This window comes from Globicephala melas, chromosome 15, assembly GCF_963455315.2.
Source record: "Globicephala melas chromosome 15, mGloMel1.2, whole genome shotgun sequence".
Taxonomy (NCBI): domain Eukaryota; kingdom Metazoa; phylum Chordata; class Mammalia; order Artiodactyla; family Delphinidae; genus Globicephala; species Globicephala melas.
The window spans coordinates 61,019,391-61,037,655 of record NC_083328.1 but is presented as its reverse complement, the minus strand read 5'-3'; the positions used below and the strand labels follow the sequence as shown (position 1 = coordinate 61,037,655).

The window sequence follows — 18,265 nt, the reverse complement described above, 5'->3', positions numbered from 1 at the left end:
TGGACCTGTGGGTATTAAGAAAGGTCAGATGGTACCCACGTGGGTGGCTGCAAGGGTGGCCACCTGGATGGATGGACCGAAGTTAGCCCCCAGCATGCTGTGGGGAGGTGTCGTGATGGGCTCTGGCAGCTGCCACTGGGGCTTGCTCACATGGTGAGGGCAGCAGGTGGAACCCTGTGGGGAGGCCAGGGATCCAGACGGAAGCCTTGTTGCTTAGAGACACCCGGTAGACCCCACTGTTGGGTCATCCAGTGGGAAACCTCTCCCAGACCAGCACAAGGTGGATGTCGGTGACTGTGGTGAATGAATGAATGAATGAATGGGCAAGGATGGTTAATCTCAGGCTTTCCAATTGGACTAGGACTTTCTTAAGGGCAGGATCATCTGCAATGCCTATCGCAATGCTTGCTTGTGAGAAATTAAGTGCTGATGATTGTTGAGGGACCAGATGACTGAATACATAAAACAGGATGGCTGGTCTCTGAATCCCCCACTAAATTATATGTTTCTGGAGCGCAGGGTATGAATTTAATTAATCCTCCTGTGTCCAGTGCCTCCCATGTTTACCACATGGTAGTTACCAGTGATTTTTATTAAGTGATACAAATGAATGAATGAATAATTGGACGGATGGATGGTTTGTGGATAAGATTTACAAGGAGGGGACAGAGAGCCTTGAAGCCAAAGCATTAGGTTTATCTTGTTGCTCTGGGTTGGAGGGTCATTAAGAATTCAGTTCAAATCCCCTCTCCTCACCATCTCAAGACGTGGCATCCCAATCCACCCAGTTGCTCCAGCCACAGCCCTTGGAGTCCCCCTCGACTCACTCCTCTTTCCTCATCTCCCATGACCCATCTGTCAGGAAGTCCTGTCAACACTTCCAGGATCTGACCACATCTAACCACTCCTCCTCAGCTGCCATCATCTTGGCCTGAGTTATCGCAGGGGTGTCCTACCTGGTGTCCTAGCTTCTTCCCTGGCCCAACTACAATCTCTTTTGCATATGGCTGCCTGAGAAATCATTTTAAGACATAAATCAGACCATGGCACTCCTCTGCTCAAAACCCTCCAAAATTTCCCACCGCACACAGAGCGAAAGCTGAAATCTGTGCAATGCCTCTCAGAGCCTGCAGGGTCTCTGGTGTCCTCTCTGATCTCACCTCCTACCACTCTGTCCCTCCTCTGCTCTCCTGCAGCTGCACAGACCTTGGAAGTCTGGGCCCGACAATTCAGCTGCCGTGAGCTCTGAGACAAAGGCTCTTTCCCCTTCTTGTCCTCTCCCCCCAAGATGCGGGGGACATGCAGGGTCCTGTGCGAATTTCCCAGAAGCCCTGGGCCATCCTTGGACACTTCACTTCTGGTCTCGTAAATCAAAAGCATTAGTTCAGGGTGATGGCTTTCCCGATCTGAGGTCCTCTCTCAGTGTTCATGCCCCCCTTGGGAATGTTTGTAGAATATCAGTTACTTTAAATGTACTTTTCTAGTCTTCCTGGTCTTGTGTAACCAGTAGGGATTTTGTTATTTTTTTTGTCAAGAAAATTGGAGAAGAGTGGTCACTGTTGTCCTTGGCTCTTTGGAGAGCTGAACTGGGGGTGGGGGGGTTGTCAGCCCCACCTCATCACAGGCTGTGGTTCTCAGGGCCACTGAGTGTAAAGAAACGATGACGTGTAGGGTGTAGATTTATGGTTCTGGTGCATGACAAGGGAGCAGGAAGCACGGCTCATGGGTGAGCCCCGGATTTGAAGACAGCTTAATGTATAATCACACGCGGTTAAGAGCGTGGGATTCTGAGTCACACAGACCAGGGTGCAAATCCTGGCTTTCCCTCCTGGCAGACTCAGGAGGGAAAGCCAGGATTTGCACCCTGAGTCTGGATAATAGTGTGGGGCTGTAGTGAGACTTAAAGAGAATCATGCATAGCAATGCTCAAAAACCTTGTTGCTATGATTGCTGTCATTGTCACTCTCACCTCTCTGAGCCTCAGCTTCGTTACCTGTAAACAAGGGAAGCTGGTGGAGTGAACGACACCAAGTATGATTAGCCTAGAGATGGTGCCCAGGACACTGAAAGTGCACAACCTGTCAAGGAGCCACCTCTCCTGAGCACATCCGCAAATGAGTGTACGGCTGTTTTGGCAATTCTAGCAGGAATTACAACTGGGGGTGCTGTGATGGTTTTAGTGCCTGGAGGGAGCTTGCAGACGTCCAATCAGATGGTGGGCTTTGCTCTTGTTCATTCAACAAACAAATAAAGTGGGACTTCCCTGGTGGCCCAGTGGTGAAGAATCCGCCTGCCAAGGCAGGGGACACGGGTTCGAGCCCTGGTCTGGGAAGATCCTACATGTCGCGGAGCAGCTAAGCCCATGCGCCATAACCACTGAGGCTGCGGTCTAGAGCCCACGAGCCACAACTACCAAGCCCACGTGCCACAACTACCGAAGCCCGCGCGCCTAGAGCCCATGCTCCACAACAAGAGAAACCACTGCAGTGAGAAGCCTGCGCACCGCAACGAAGACCCCACGCAGCCCAAAACAAAAAAAAAATGAAAAAAACAAATAAAGCAGCTAAAGACAGTGAGGGCTAAGTGTCAGGCACCATGGGCTCTGAGCAGCCAGGCAGGTTCCTCGTCCTCCTGGAGCTCACACGCGTCTGCATCTCTCCCTGCCAGGAGCATGTGGTTATGAAGCATGGCTCTGCTGCGGAGCAGAGGTGGGGGGCGGGGGGAGTTAAGCAAGGGCGCAGTGAGGGGAGACCTGATAGTTGGGGATCGGGGTAAGCAGAGAAAAGACGTCCCTGAGGAGGTAGAGCTTGAGCAGCTATTTAAAAGAAAGGCTACAAGTTAGCTGGGTGTTTTCCCGGCCCTGTCCGCCACTGGTGCTCCCAGAGAGGAGCGCCCTGGAGGGATGCTCTGCTCCCGTGTAAGCAGCTGCTTCTCAGGTTGGTGATGCCGATACTTACCTGGTGGCCTCATTCACTGTGCTAAGCCTGCTCCGTGTGGGATCTCATTGCACCCTCCAGCCACACATGAGGGGACATGAGCCTGAGGGGCTGCCACCCCAGAGTGGTGAGATGCTATTTCCTTTGGGAGAGGGAGATGCTAGACACCCCAAACCTCACCCATTAGCAATCTCCTGTACTATTTCAAAGAACTTACCTTAGAACAAGCTTCTTTACATTTTTGGGAGGCATTTTGAAAATGTGATGAAAACTTGGGTTTGTGATGATAAACATATATGTACCTGGTTTAAAAATGGTGCTCACAGTAGCAGGATTTCTGTGGTCCTCTTAAGGTGTGCCCACTCACACTGGCTAAAACCCCTGCTCCTCTGGGTAATTGGCTTTCCAGGAGTTTGACTTGGAGGAGCATTCACTTGTCCAGTCAACCAATATCCCCTGTGGGCCCACTATGTGCCAGGCACTGTGCTTGGCCCTGGGCAACAACAGAATCCCTGCTTCTGCAGCAGCTTATGGTCTGGTGAGAGAACGAGAACAATACGTGAAATAATTACAAATTGTATTGAGGGGGGGAAAAGTGAGGTGAAATTGGGAATTGCAGGGAGGCCACTTTAGAAAAGGGTTAGGGGAGGTCTCCAGAGAGGTGACATCTGAGCTGGGCCCAGGAGGAGTTGGAGCTGGCCTTGGGTGCAGGTGTAGGGGGGCACACCTGACAGGTGGAACCGCAGGGAAAGTCCCTGGCGTGGGCAAAGAGTCAGCAGGTTGGAGGAACAAAGGAACTAGGTGTGGATGGGACCGGGGGTGAGAAATCAGCAGCCATGTGCCCCGAAGAGGCCCTGGCTCACGTCCATGGCTCCAGGGAGGGACACCCAGGGGTGTAAGGAGACAGCCACCTCCCCTGGCAGAACGAGGGCGGTGCAGGCTTTTGTTCATGAGCGTCCTCCCATGGCCATTGGGAGTGGCCACTTCCTCCTCTCCTCGGGCTCTAAGGCAGTTCTAGGTTCCCCAAAGCAGAGGTCCTCACACTCCAGGGGGCAGTAGAGGGGGTGAGTAACATGCAGATTCCTGCACCTGAATCAGTAGGGTCTGGAATAGCCCAGAGAATCACTCGTCTAAGGAACAGGATCTATTATTCATGTATCCCGTTCTTTGTAGAAATGGACACATTTTACAGTCATGGAAGACTAGATACTGGAACTTTAACCCAAAGTCAAATTTCCCTAAAAGTGGGGGCAGGGTCCTTTCTGAGTGGAATATTAGGTTTGACAAAAGGTGATGATGGTGACTCTTGTGGGTTCTGGGGTGGCCTGGAGAGGGGGACAGGAAAGTGGAAGAGCTTGGGTTTCTGGGAGCATTGTAGTACTTTTGGGGGGAATGGGTGAAGCTTGTAAAAATGCAGATTCCTAGGCCACCCCTGAGCAATGAAGTCAGAGTCTTCCTGGAAGTGGGACCTGGGGATAAGCTTCTGGGCAATCCCGCTGTACATGGAGCACGAGGCCCCCTTAGCTGAAATAAGAGTGATGATACTAGTAAACATTTGTTGAGCACTAACTGTGCTTGAGGGGCAGTCTAAGCGCTTTGCTTGTAATCGCTTATTTAATCCTCCACACAGCCCTCTGAGCTAGGCACCGTTATTATTGGCCTCCCTTTGCAGAGGCACAGAGAGGTTGAGTAAAATCCCTAAAGTCACCCAGCTGGGTGAGATGGGGCTGGGGCAGGAGCCAGGCAGCCAGGCCCACAGGAGGAACATCAGAGGAGCTGTGACTCATTCCCCATCAACCTCCCCATCCCACACCCCACTCTGCCCCCCAACACCAGCCCACAGCTCCCACAGGCATTGCAAGGAGAGGCAGGAAGAGTAACAAGAGCAGACTCATCGAGCCTGACTGTGGGCCAGCCTCTGCTCTAAGCATTCTTTGTAGGTTCATTAAAGTAATTAATCAGTCCTCCCAATAACCCTCGAGGCTTGCATTGTTACTGCCCCATTTCACAGATGCAAAGCCTGAGACACAGAGAGATGGGGTCACTTGCCCAAGGACCCACACCTGTAAGTGTGGGGGTGTCTGGCTCTAGTAGGCTCTACCTTGTCTCTGGATAAATTCACTCACAGTCCTCGCCCTTCGTCCCAGGCCCTGTGAGCCTGCCTTGTCCAGTGGCATTTCCTCTTGTAATTCTACAGAGGCCGCTAAAGACCCCATAGGACACGCATGGCAAATATCAAAGATTTTCAATGAGCTGGAGTTGATGCTCCAGGGGAGTGAAGACTGCAGGTCTCACCACAACCGTGAACACTCTGGACCACAAGGGGGCAGAAGCTGGCTCCATCCAGCTCAGGGTCCTGCCTAGCAGAGGTGTTCTCAGGAGGAAAGGGGGAAGGCGGGTCATCCACAAGGACCAGCCATTCAGGGCCACAATGTCAGCCTTAAATGTCAGCCAGTGGAAAGGAGGGAATTCGCTTGGGTCCTTACCACACACATCAGACTTGGCATCCTTGTAAGAAATTAGAAAAAGTCAACTAAACCCAAAGCAATTAGAAGCAAGGAAGTAATAAAGATCAAAGTAGAAACTAATGAAATAAACACGGAAAACCAATAGAGAAAACCAACAAAATCAAAACCTGTTTCTCTTAGAAGATAAATAAAATTGAAAAAACTCTAGGTAGGGAGATTAGGAAAGAGAGAGAGAAGACACAAATGACCAATATCAGGAATGAGAGGGGTGACAGCATTACAGACTTTACAGGTATTAAAAGGATAATAAGGAAATATTATGAGTAGCTTTATGGCAATAAGTTCTATACCTTAGACAAAAGGAACAAATTCCTTGAAAGACACAAACTACCAAAGCTTCTTAAGAAGAAATAGATGATCTGAAAAGCTCTGTATCTGTTACAGAAATTGGATTTGTAGAAAAATCCTTATCACACAGAAAGATCTAGGCCGATATGGTGTCATCACCAAACACCACATTATACCAAAGTTATTCCAGAAAGTTGAAGAGAAGGGAATACTTATCAAGTTCTTCTGTGAGGCCAGCCTTACCCTACTACCAAAACCAAACTAAGACCAATACAGACCAATATTCATTATGAACACAGTGACAAACACCCTCAAAATTTCAGTGATTTAAATATGGCAATGTATAAAAAGGATAATACATCATGACTATATGGGGGTTTATCTCAAGAATGAAAAGTTGGTTTAGCATTTGAAAATTATCATATTAACAAACTAAAAAAAATTGCTTGCTCATCTCAATAGATGCAGAAAAAGCATTTGATAGATCTCCAACATCTAACTTTGATTAAAAACTTTCATCAAGCTAGGAATAGAAGAGAGCTTCCTCAACCTGATAAAGGGCATCTACACAAAACCTACAACTAACATCATAGTTAATAGTAAAAGACTGAATGTTTGCCCTCTAGTTTCAGGAACAAGACAAGGATGTCTGCTCTCACTTCTATTCAACATTGTTCTGGAGGTTCTACCTAGATAAGAAAAGGAAATTAAAACCTGGATTGGAAAGACAGACATAAACTATATTTATTCACAGATGATATGACCATCTACATAGAAAGTTTGATGAACTCTACAAAAAAGTTACTAGTACTAACATGTGAGTTTAGCAAAATTACAGGATACAAGATCGAGAAACAAAGTCAATTACATTTCTATATACTAGCCATGAACAATTGAAAATTGAAATTAAAACAATGCCATATTGATAACATAAAAAATATTAAATACTTTGGAATAATATGACAAAGGATGTATAAGATCTGTACACTGAAAACTACAAAATACTGCTGAGAGGAATTTTTAAAGGTCTAAATAAATGGAGAGATATATTCTTTTGGAAGACTCAATATTGTTAAGAAGTCTTTTCTCCTCCAAATTGATCTATGGACTCAATGAAATACCCATAAAAATCCCTGCAAGATTTTGTAGAAATTGATAAGGTGATTCTTAAAATTCGCATGGAAATGTTAAGGACTTAGAATAGCTAAAATAACTGTGAAACAAAACAAAGCAAAACCAAAGCAAAGTAGTAAATTCCGTGTATTTGTGATAGGAAGCATTTGTGATAGGAAATAGTAACATGTGGAGCCTTTGTCAAGCCCCAGTAGAAAAATCACAGCACATACCCCTTGGAGTTCTAGAACAAAGCCATGCCATCTGCTGCAGAGAACTATACATCATTTGGAAAATAGTGCCTAGCTTGATACCAGCACCTGGTAGGTAGACACTTGTGTCTGACCATGGCTATCAAATAACCATGAGGACAGAACTGCTTCTCATGAGTTGGGTACAGCCAGACCCAGAAAATAAGCCCAAATGTCAGGTGGGCCCAGGAGCAACCCAGCATACATTGGAAATGTCATATCCAGGATTAGGCCTGAGCAGTTCAGAGGGCACAAATAAGGTGCACAAGCAGGTGGCCCAGACGCCATGTCACCCTTCACTGTTGCACTGGCACCTCTTCCTCAACTAACATCTATGGCCTCATGGAGGTTTCCTCTGACCAGCCGACAGAGGAGAAAAAATCTGGAATTTGATTCATGGATGGGTCAGCTTGGTATGCTGGTGTAAGAAGACAATGGTCTGCTGCGGCACTACAGCTCCACTCGTGAGGGGCCCAAAAAGGGGACCAAATCATCTCTCTGGGCAGAGCTTTGGGCAGTGCGTCTGTCATCTACTCTGTGCAGAGAGAGAAGTGGCCTGAGGTGAGGCTAGACGTGGGCTTGTGGGCAGTGATGAAGGACTCCTTGGTCAAAAGGACTGGAAGGAACAATATTGGATGATCAGGGATATTGGATGGGTCTGGGGAAAAGGCACGTGCATGGACAATGTGAGTGAATACTGTTATAAATGGAATTTTTGTGTCCCCCTGAAATTCGTATGTTGAAACCTAACCCTCAATGTGATGGCATTTGGACGTGGGGCCTTTGGGAGTTGATTAGATCATGAAGTTTGCAGGATGAGTGCCCTTATAAAGGAGACCCCAGAGCAAAAGATGGCCATCTATGAACCAGGAAGCGAAGCCTCAGCAGACCCTGAATCTGCCGTTTCCTTGATCTCGGGCTTCCCAGTCTGCAGAACTGTGAGAAATAAATTTCTGTTATTTACATGCCACCCAGTCTATGGTATCTTGTCATAGTGGCCCGAATGGACTGAGACATATACAAAGGGTATGAATCTTCTTTTTTAGCATATTTATTGGAATATAATTGCTTTACAGTGTTGCGTTAGTTTCTGCTGTATAACAAAGTGAATCAGCTATATGCATACGTATATCCCCATATCCCCTCCCTCTTGTGTCTCCCTCCCACCCTCCTTATCCCACCCCTCTAGGTGGTCGCAAAGCACCGAGCTGATCTCCCTGTGCTACGCAGCTGCTTCCCACGAGCTATCTATTTTACATTTGGTAGTGTATGTATGTCAGTGTTACTCTCTCGCTTCGTCCCAGCTTACCCTTCCCCCTCCCTGTGTCCTCAAGTCCATTCTCCACATCTGTGTGTTTATTCCTGTCCTATCCCTAGGTTCATTAGAACCTTTTTTTTTTTTTTTAGATTCCATATATATGTGTTAACGTACAGCATTGATTTTTCTCTTTCTGACTTACTTCACTCTGTATGACAGACTCTAGGCCCATCCACCTCACTACAAATAACTCAATTTCGTTTCTTTTTATGGCTGGGTAATATTCCATTGTATATATGTGCCACATCTTTATCCATTCATCTGCTGATGGACACTTAGGTTGCTTCCATGTCCTGGCTATTGGAAATAGTGCTGCAGTGAACACTGCGGTACATGACTCTTTTTGAGTACCACACTGTTATGGTTTTCTCAGGGTTTATGCCCAGTAGTGGGATTGCTGGGTCATATGGTAGTTCTATTTTTAGTTAGTTTTTTTTTTTTGTCAGTACGCGGGCCTCTCACTGTTGTGGCCCCTCCCGCTCCGGAGCACAGGCTCTGGACGCGCAGGCCCAGCGGCCATGGCCCATGGGCCCAGCCGCTCCACGGCATGCGGGATCCTCCTGGACCGGGACACGAGCCTGCGTCCCCTGCATTGGCAGGCGGACCCTCAACCACTGCGCCACCAGGGAAGCCCTATTTTTAGTTTTTTAAGGAACCTCCATACTGTTCTCCATAGTGGCTGTACCAATTCACATCCCCACCAACAGTGCGAGAGGGTTCCCTTTTCTCCACACCCTCTCCAGCATTTATGGTTTGTAGATTTTTTGATGATGGCCATTCTGACTGGTGTGAGGTGATACCTCATTGTAGTTTTGATTTGCATTTCTCTAATGATTAGTGATGTCAAGCATCCTTGCATGTGTTTGTTGGCCATCTGTGTATCTTCTTTGGAGAAATGTCTATTTAGGTCTTCTGCCCATTTTTGGATTGGGTTGTTTGTTTTTTTGATATTGAGCTGCATGAGCTGCTTGTATATTTTGGAGATTAATCCTTTGTCAATTGCTTCATTTGTAAATATTTTCTCCCATGCTGAGGGTTGTCTTTTTGTCTTGTTTATGGTTTCCTTTGCTGTGCAAAAGCTTTTAAGTTTCATTAGGTCCCATTTGTTTATTTATTTATTTTTTTTATTTTTATTTATTTATTTTTTAACATCTTTATTGGGGTATAATTGCTTTACAATGGTGTGTTAGTTTCTGCTTTCCATTTCTCTAGGAGGTGGGTCAAAAAGGATCTTGCTGTGATTTATGTCATAGAGCGTTATGCCTATGTTTTCCTCTAAGAGTTTTATAGTGTCTGGCCTTACATTTAGGTCTTTAATCCATTTTGAGTTTATTTTTGTGTATGGTGTTAGGAAGTGTTCTAATTTCATTGTTTTACCTGTATCTGTCCTTTTTTCCCAGCACCACTTATTGAAGAGGCTGTCTTTTCTCCATTGTATACTCTTGCCTCCTTTATCAAAGGTAAGGTGACCATATGTGCGTGGGCTTTCTACCCTGTTCCATTGATCTATATTTCTGTTTTTGTGCCAGTACCATACTGTCTTAATTACTGTAGGTTTGTAGTATAGTCTGAAGTCCAGGAGTCTGATTCCTCCAGCTCTGTTTTCCTTTCTCAAGATTGCTTTGGCTATTTGGGGTCTTTTGTGTTTCCATACAAATTGTGCAATTTTTTGTTCTAGTTCTGTGAAAAATGCCATTGGTAGTTTGATAGGGACTGCACTGAACCTGTATATTGCTTTGGGTAATATAGTCATTTTCACAATGTTGATTCTTCTAATCCAAGAACATGGTATATCTCGCCATCTGTTTGTATCATCTTTAATTTCTTTCATCAGTGTCTTATAGTTTTCTGCATACAGGTCTTTTGTCTCCTTAGGTAGGTTTATTCCTAGGTATTTTATTCTTTTTGTTGCAATGGTAAATGGGAGTGTTTCCTTAATTTCTCTTTCAGATTTTTCATCATTAGTTTATAGGAATACAAGAGATTTCTGTGCATTAATTTTGTATCCTGCTACTCTACCAAATTCATTGATTAGCTCTAGTAGTTTTCTGGTAGCATCTTTAAGATTCTCTATGTATAGCATCATGTCATCTGCAAACAGTGACAGTTCTACTTCTTCTGTGCTTATTTTTTAATTATATGATGTGATATTAATTTCTATTTATGATAGTGATATAAAGTTTCCTTTTAAAAATAAATGTATTTCAATAAATTTAAGTAAAATTGTGTTGATTAAAGAAAATATTAGCTAGAAGGTCTACTGGCAGTACATGGGTATGGCAAATGGTTCAAATGTGGGACCCAGTGATTTCAGCTAATGTCAGGCCCCTGCTCCCCTCCTCCCGCTGCCAGGCCAGGGAATGTCACACCTGTCCCCCAGCAGGCCTGGCTCTGGGCCCGCAGAAGTTGGGAACTCACCTCTTACTGCACCACAAGGGACACTGTCTTTCTCATGAGTTTGACCACAGTGTTCACAGCTTCATTGACCAGTCCAATGGGGCTGGAAAAGGGAGGAAACTGATAAAACTCAGTGAAGTTGGCAGAGCAGCCAAGCAGGAGAAGTGGGAAGAGGGTGGAAGATGGTGGAGCACCTTGAAGTCAGGTGACTTGAGCCTCTATCCAGGGGTATCATCACTTAGAGCCCCATGTCTGATCAGCAGCTCACCCCAATACCCCATGAGTCTCATCACAACCCTGAGACCTTATCCATTCATCCATCCATCCATTCATCTAACCATCCATCCATCTATCCATCTATCCATTCATTCATTCATTCAATACATATCTATAGAGCACCAACTATGTGCCAGAAACCAAGCGAGACTGGGGACACAGGGATGAGCAAAGCACAAGCACCTCCTAAACTGGTACCTAAATAGTATATTAAACAAGTTTGGCTAAGTCTGGCTCCTTCCCACCTGCAGCTCTCAGCATAACTGTCACCTCCTCAGAGCAGCCCTCCGTGACTGCTTGTCTAAGGGAGGGCTTTGTATCATAGTGCTCTGTTAAGTGTGCTGCTCTGCACAGGGATCATTGCAATGTGACACTTTCCTTGTGGGCTCTTTATTAGTGTACTGAATGCTCATCTGTCTGCCTTTCCCTCCAGAGAATAAGCTCCATGAGAAAGGTTCCTTGTCTGCTGTCACCAGTACATTCTCCAGAGCTCAGAATTGTGGCTGCCTGGCACATAGCAGATGTGTAACACATTTTTGGCTAAAGGAATAAATGAAGGAAACATACAATTAAATATATAATGAAAACTTGTGACAAGAACTCAGAAGGGCAAGAGTAGATTCTTATAAGAGAGAATAAGAGAAACTTTGTTTTAGACCCTGAAGAATGAGACGTACATTGAGATGGCTTGGGGGAAAAGGTGTTCTATGTCGCCAGAGCAGCCCGTGCACAGGTTTTGAGGTGGGAAGAAGTTTGTCTGAGGCACAGAGCAAAAGCTAGCATGTCCAGGGCAGAGTGGGCAAAGGGGAGAGCACAGGGACATGAGGGTTGATCCAGACCAAGCAGTGCCTAGATGGCCCTGAGGAGGGCTTGGGATTCCACCCAAAGTGGAGAGAAAAGCCCTGAGAGAATTTGGAGCAGCGGAGTGGAATGCCATTTTACAGATATGGACACTGGGACCCAGAGGGCAGGATGAATTCCCTGGGACTATGGGCAAGGGTGTATCTACCAGGGCTCAGGCATTCGGACTTACACCTCAGTCTTTCCAAGCAATAATAGGCCGTGGAGCCTTTCTTTGGTTTTGGGGGGTCTTTAGGCAATGTGTGATCAGATTCCTTGCTGGGGTAGGATGGATTGACTTTCGCTCATGGCTCAGCCTTGTTTCCTGCCAGAGGCAACCTTCCCCCCTCCCCCTGAAGGCAACCTTCAGTTCCAGACCACTTTTCCTCTCTCAGCCATGACCAGAGTCAGCCTTTCTCCCTCCACCCTCTTCCCTGGGCTACACATGCTCTTTCAAGCACACAGTTTAAGATGTAGATTTTGTGGGTTACCAGAGATCAGTGATTTAAATGGAGAGGATTATGTTTCCAAGATCTCATTTTGGGAATTTTCCAGTGGGTTGAGGATGATTTGGGGAAATCTGAGATTAGAGTCCATGTTAGGTATTTACTCCTCTTTCTCCCTCCTAACTGGAGGCAAGAAGGTAAACACAGTTTATTATTATTATTGTTTTATTATTATTAAGGGACATTATATAATAACAAAAGGGTCAGTTTTTCAAGAAGATATAGCAATGCTAAATGTGCATGCACCTAACAACAGAGCTTCAAAAAGTATAAAGCAAAAACGGATAAAGCTGAAAGGTGAAATAGGCAAATTCACAGTTATGTTTGGAGAGGTCAACACTCGTGTCTCAGTAATGGGAAGAACAAAGAGACAGAAAGTCAGCATGGATATTATTATTACTGAGAGTTTAGTATGTGCCAGGCTGAATGCTAAACACTTGCATTTTCTCATTTGGTCAGCACAGTACCTATGAATTAGGCATTATTATCATCCTCAGTTTACAGATGTGAAAACTGAAGCTTAGAGAGGCTAAATTGGTTACAAAGCCACAAGTTAGTGGCAAAGCAAACTTGACACAAGAGTCTGAACTCCTTTTCACCATACGATGCTCCCTCCCAGGTACAGGAATAAGGTTGAAACTAGGGGTCCCAACTCCTCTGGGAGCCCTGCTCTGCTGAGATGGGTGGGCCTGACCTGTCCGGGAAGGTGAGTGAGATGTTGGCTGGGTCGTTGGTGCATTTTTCCACGATCACTGTGGAGACACCAGTCTTGGCATCAGTTTCAATGCTGACACTAGTCTGGAGGCCCAGGTCGACAAGCTCACCCAACAGAGGCCTGCAGGAAATAAGATTCACAGTGAACAGAGGTCTAGAAGTCCATTCACACTGCCCACTTGAGTTCATCCATCTGTGTGGACATTATATGGGATGTCTATGGATAATGTCAATATGGTCTATTTTCTTTATGGAATCTACTTTTTTACGTTAGGAGTTTATTCACCTGGCCACATGGGTTTGGTTCATGTGATATTTCTATACAGTATCACACTGATAATTAAAATAAAAATAATAGTTAACATTTATTGAGCACAAATTCTGTGTTAGGTGTTTCCAAAAAACTATTTTACATGGATTGATCCTTTGAATCATTACACCAATACCATGAGGGAAAAGTATTATTATTGGTACTGGTACCTGGTATAGGGAAGTTAAGTAACTATCCCAAGACCTCACAGGTAATGAATGATGAAATCATAGTGCAGTTCATTTATAAAGACTCTTCTACACATCCTCATCTTCCTGTCTCTGTCTCTGATTCCAGATTGGAGATCCATCGGCCATGCCGCACTGCCTCTCCCAAACCTCAGATTCTAATGCCTACTCATAGGGTCAGGGTGACGTTCGTGGTGATGGGGATACTCAGGCTAGCGCCTTTGCCATCAGGAGTCACTTCAGATTTGATATCCAGGATGTGGACATTACTGATTTTCAACCTGTGCAAAAACCACAGTTCACCCTTGTCACTCCTCATGACAGCCATTGCTGGGCGCTTCTCACGATGCCAGCATCGTGATGCGCATACGAGCCTCGCTGACTTTGCCTGCTTTGGTCTTCATGAGAGCCCTGTTCAGAGGTTTGAATCTCTCCATTGGATGGCGTGGCATACTGAGATTCAGACAAATGTGGTTTCCCCCAAGACTCCAAGGGTAAATACATGCCACAGCCAGAATTTTTTTTTAATTGAAGTATAGTTGCTTTACAATGTTGTCTTGGTTTCAGGTGCACCGCAAAGTGATTCAGATATAGATACAGAGATAGATAGAGGTAGATAGAGATATATATTTTATTTCAGATTCTTTCCTCTTATAGGTAATTACAAAATATTGAGTGGAGTTCCCTATGCTCTGCAGGAGGTCCTTGTGGGTTATCTATTTTATATATAGTAGTGTGTATATGTTAATCCCAAACTCCTAATTTATCCCCCCACAGCGCTTTCCCCTTTGGTAACCATAAGTTTGTTTTCGAGGTCGGTGAGTCTGTTTCTGTTTTGTAAATAAGTTCATTTCTGTCATATTTTAGATTCCACATATAAGTGATATCGTATGACATTTGCCTTTCTCTGACTTACTTCACTTAGTATGTTCATCTCTAGGTCCATCCACGTCGCTATAAGTGGCATTATTTCATTCTCTTTTATGTACAGTCAGAATTTGAACCCAGAACTGGTGGACTCCAGAACTTCATGTGTGGAGCCACCTACATATTGTGAATTCTGGTTTCCTCTCTCCTGACGGCATTCAGACTATATATACTCAGCTATTTTCAGAGAAGACAAGTCTTCTTCCTTGGAAAAGTGGCTTTAGGCACCAGCAAACAGGTAGAGGTAAGGGTAAAGAGAACCTTCATCCTGACCCTGAAATCACAGAATGAGAAAGCCCAAACCCATGCGATGCCCAGATAGGCCCTGCAGCCCTGCCTGTAATTTACCCAAACTCTGGTAGAGCTGGCCTCAGACGGCTTCCGCTCTGCAGGGACACACAAGGTTTATTCACCTTTCTGTCTTTGACCTTAATCTTACGTCCCCTAAAGATATGTATTCTCTTTTCCTGGAACAAAGATTTCTACCATGAAGCAGTGACTCACCCCATAACCTTTTCCACTACTTGAAAAATTTTAGAAAGGACTTTGTCCAACAAGTTCTCAGCTTCCTGGATCTTCTGCTGGACCTCCTGCCAAGATGTGGATTCCCGGAGCATCTCCAAGGCAGCCTTCAATTTCTGAAGGATAGCTGTAGAAACAATCTCCATTTAGTGTGATACACAACTTACGAAGCAGCTACTATGCACCAGATACTAAATGAGACCATGTGCCTATGTTATTTCATTTCATCTTTATAACAACCCCATAAAGTAGATATTACTATTGTCTGCACTTTCAGATGAGGAAATAAAGGATCAAAAGGTTAAGAAATGGGCCTAAAGTCACACAGCTAAGGAGACCTTGTTCCTTCCATGCTGCCTTCACACTAAGATATACTCATCATTCGTCAACAAAGCAATCGATCCAGTGACCAGGCAATAGATATTGATTGCACATCAGCTTCTAGTAGTGAAGCTCTAATGAGATGCTCACACAAACAAAATAAACTTAGAATAAACTAAGAAATGGAAAATCTAGAATCAAGGAAAAAATATGGCTCCAACTCATGAAAGTGGCAAATAGGAGTCCCTGGATGACAGCTTCGCAGCAGGCCTAGAAAGCAATAATTCATACAGGAGCAGGAGGACAGAGTGTCCTAAAGGAGGATCTTCAGAGAAAAGAGGGATTTGATAGAGCAAATGGCATGGCAGAAGTAGGATGGCACATTTGAAAAGAATTAAGAATATATGTGCAGAAAATAATTCAAATAAGAACCAACAAGGCAACAACTCACTCAAGGAGGAAAAAAAGGCTACAAGACAAGATATGTAATCATAGTACAGCAACATGGCTCTGCAATGGACAGTATCTATCTACCTAGTTATAATGACGCAAACAGAGATGGAAACTACATCTGGTCCTGTAACTAACTAGGTGACCTTGATCCAGACACTTCTGTTTCTGAGCTCAGTTTTATCGGCAATGAAATTGGAGAGTGGATCCCTTCTGTATCTTTGAAAGTTGCCTAAGCCCTGGCAAGGTTTGAAAGGCAGTCATGTACAGAAGTTAGTTTCTCCTATAAAGAATGTTTGTCAGTGTGCTGCTAATGTTTCCAGAAAATGAAAAGCAGACCAAGTTCTTTTAAGAAATCATAATTATAAGGAGATATATTTAAGTAGAAAGGTAGGTAGTTTTAAAGCTACCTAAGCTAAGTAGGGCTCAATTTCCAATCAGTTAATACAAATTACTAAGCTAATTGAATGACCCAACAGAAGAATATGCTAAAAATATAAATAAAATATTTGAGTTAAAATATGTAGATTCTTTCGTAATTAGAGAAATGGTAAGTGAAATGAATTATAACCTTTCATCTGTGAGACTGGCAAAATCTTTAAGTTTTCCATACCAGTGCTGTCAAGGGAGTAGAAAAAAAGACTATTGGAGAAAATGTTAACATAGGGGATTATTTGTCAATATCCAATATAATTTTAAATGTGCATACCTTTTGAACTTTTGAAATGTCACTTTTAGGAATTTATCCTATGCATGTATTAGAAAATTTACCGTGATATAATATGTAAAGTTTTATTTATTTAAGCATTGCTTGTTTCTAGAAAAATTAAAAATGAATGAACCAGGAACCAAATCACCACCTCTCTCAGGAAACCACCCATAAAGAGCAGCGCCTAAGGAAGAAAAAAAGGAGTGATCAGAAGAGCCTGGGGGCAGGACGGGAGTGGGGATGCGGACCTGCTAGAGGGTGGGCTTGGGGATGCGGGGGGGGGGGGGTAGGCTGGGACGAGGTGGGACAGTGGCGTGGACATATATGCACTGCCGGGCGTGGAGTGGATGGCTGGTGGGGGACAGCCGTGTGGCGCAGGGGGATCGGCTCGGTGCTTTGTGGCAGCCTATAGGGGTGGGATGGGGGGCTGGGAGAGGGGGAGATGCGGGAGGGGGGAGATGCGGGGACATGTGTATATGTGTGGCTGATTCACTTTGTTGTGGAGCAGAGGCTGGCATGCCGTTGTGGGGCAATTGTGCTCCAATGGAGATGTTAAAAAAACAAAAAGAAAAAAGAACCAACAAATCACAGTGAAAATGAAAACAGCAGGAAAAGTATTTGTCTCAAATGTTAGAGCAATGGATTATTATGTATAATATATAAAAAGTTTATCCTAATGTATAAAAATATTATAAATGCCCCCTTTATGGCAAATGAAATAAACAACAAAATGTAAGTAAGCAAACAGGGGAAAATGTTCAGGCTACAGCAAACTTCAAATTGAACAACAAAGTATGTTTTTATATCAATTAACTTGGCATAGAAGATGTAATAATATTAGTACCATTGTTTAAAATGAAATTGATGAATACCTTTGACAGTGGATACAAAGCAGGAGCACGGTAGTATGTATTGAGAGTCATTAAAGTGTTCGTACCCTTTGACCCAGAAAAAAAAATAATAATAATTTACCCTAGATATACAAAATTGTGAGAAGGGGTAACATTTTTTACCACTTAAATGACTTCTTTTAAATGAATAGATTGTACACTTTTAAAAAAGAGCAGCCCCTGGTGGCAGCCTTTGGTAATACATTCATAGTGTTTAGGAGGCAAGCTCCTAGTTGCCACTGATCATCCCTCTTGCTGATTCACGTCCAAGTGTACTGTCAACGGTCCCAAGTCCTTTATCGAGAACAGGTTTCAGCTTGCTCACAACATCATTGCCGAGATCCTCAAGAAGAGACGCTGAGGTCCCAGTGAGCAGACCACACAAGAGAATCAGTTTCCAAAGCTGAAACATCTTGTCCTGACACCTGGACAGTCATGGGAGGAACAGGAGTGAGAATTACCTGTAGAGAAAAGGGATCTTTGATGAGCACCTATCACTCTTACACTCAACAGTCCTTTAAGATCGATGTGGTTATCTCCTCTCTTACAGATGGCCAGCACAGGTCAGAAAGCTAGAGGAACTTGCCCAGACATACACAGCCAGTGAGTGGAGGAGCTGCTATATGACAAGTCACACTTGACTCCAAGTCAATGCTCTTTACACAGAGGTCCTTTGCACATACTGTCTTCTCTGCTTGGAACATTTCCCTCTTCTTTGCCTTTTTACCTGAGTCACTTCCTACTGACTCTCTAGCTTCAGTAAGACATCATCATGTCCTCT

The 18,265-nt window shown here is 44.4% G+C and overlaps 1 protein-coding gene across 1 annotated transcript; it reads right to left on the bottom strand.

The window, feature by feature from the left end:
• Window positions 1-24: 24 nt before the first annotated feature.
• BPIFA2 (BPI fold containing family A member 2) lies at window positions 25-17,896 on the bottom strand. The gene is given in 6 exon segments (XM_030830572.2): window positions 25-174; window positions 10,853-10,934; window positions 13,148-13,288; window positions 13,839-13,946; window positions 15,097-15,241; window positions 17,761-17,896. Coding segments are annotated over 6 exon segments (762 nt in total).
• Window positions 17,897-18,265: the final 369 nt, after the last annotated feature.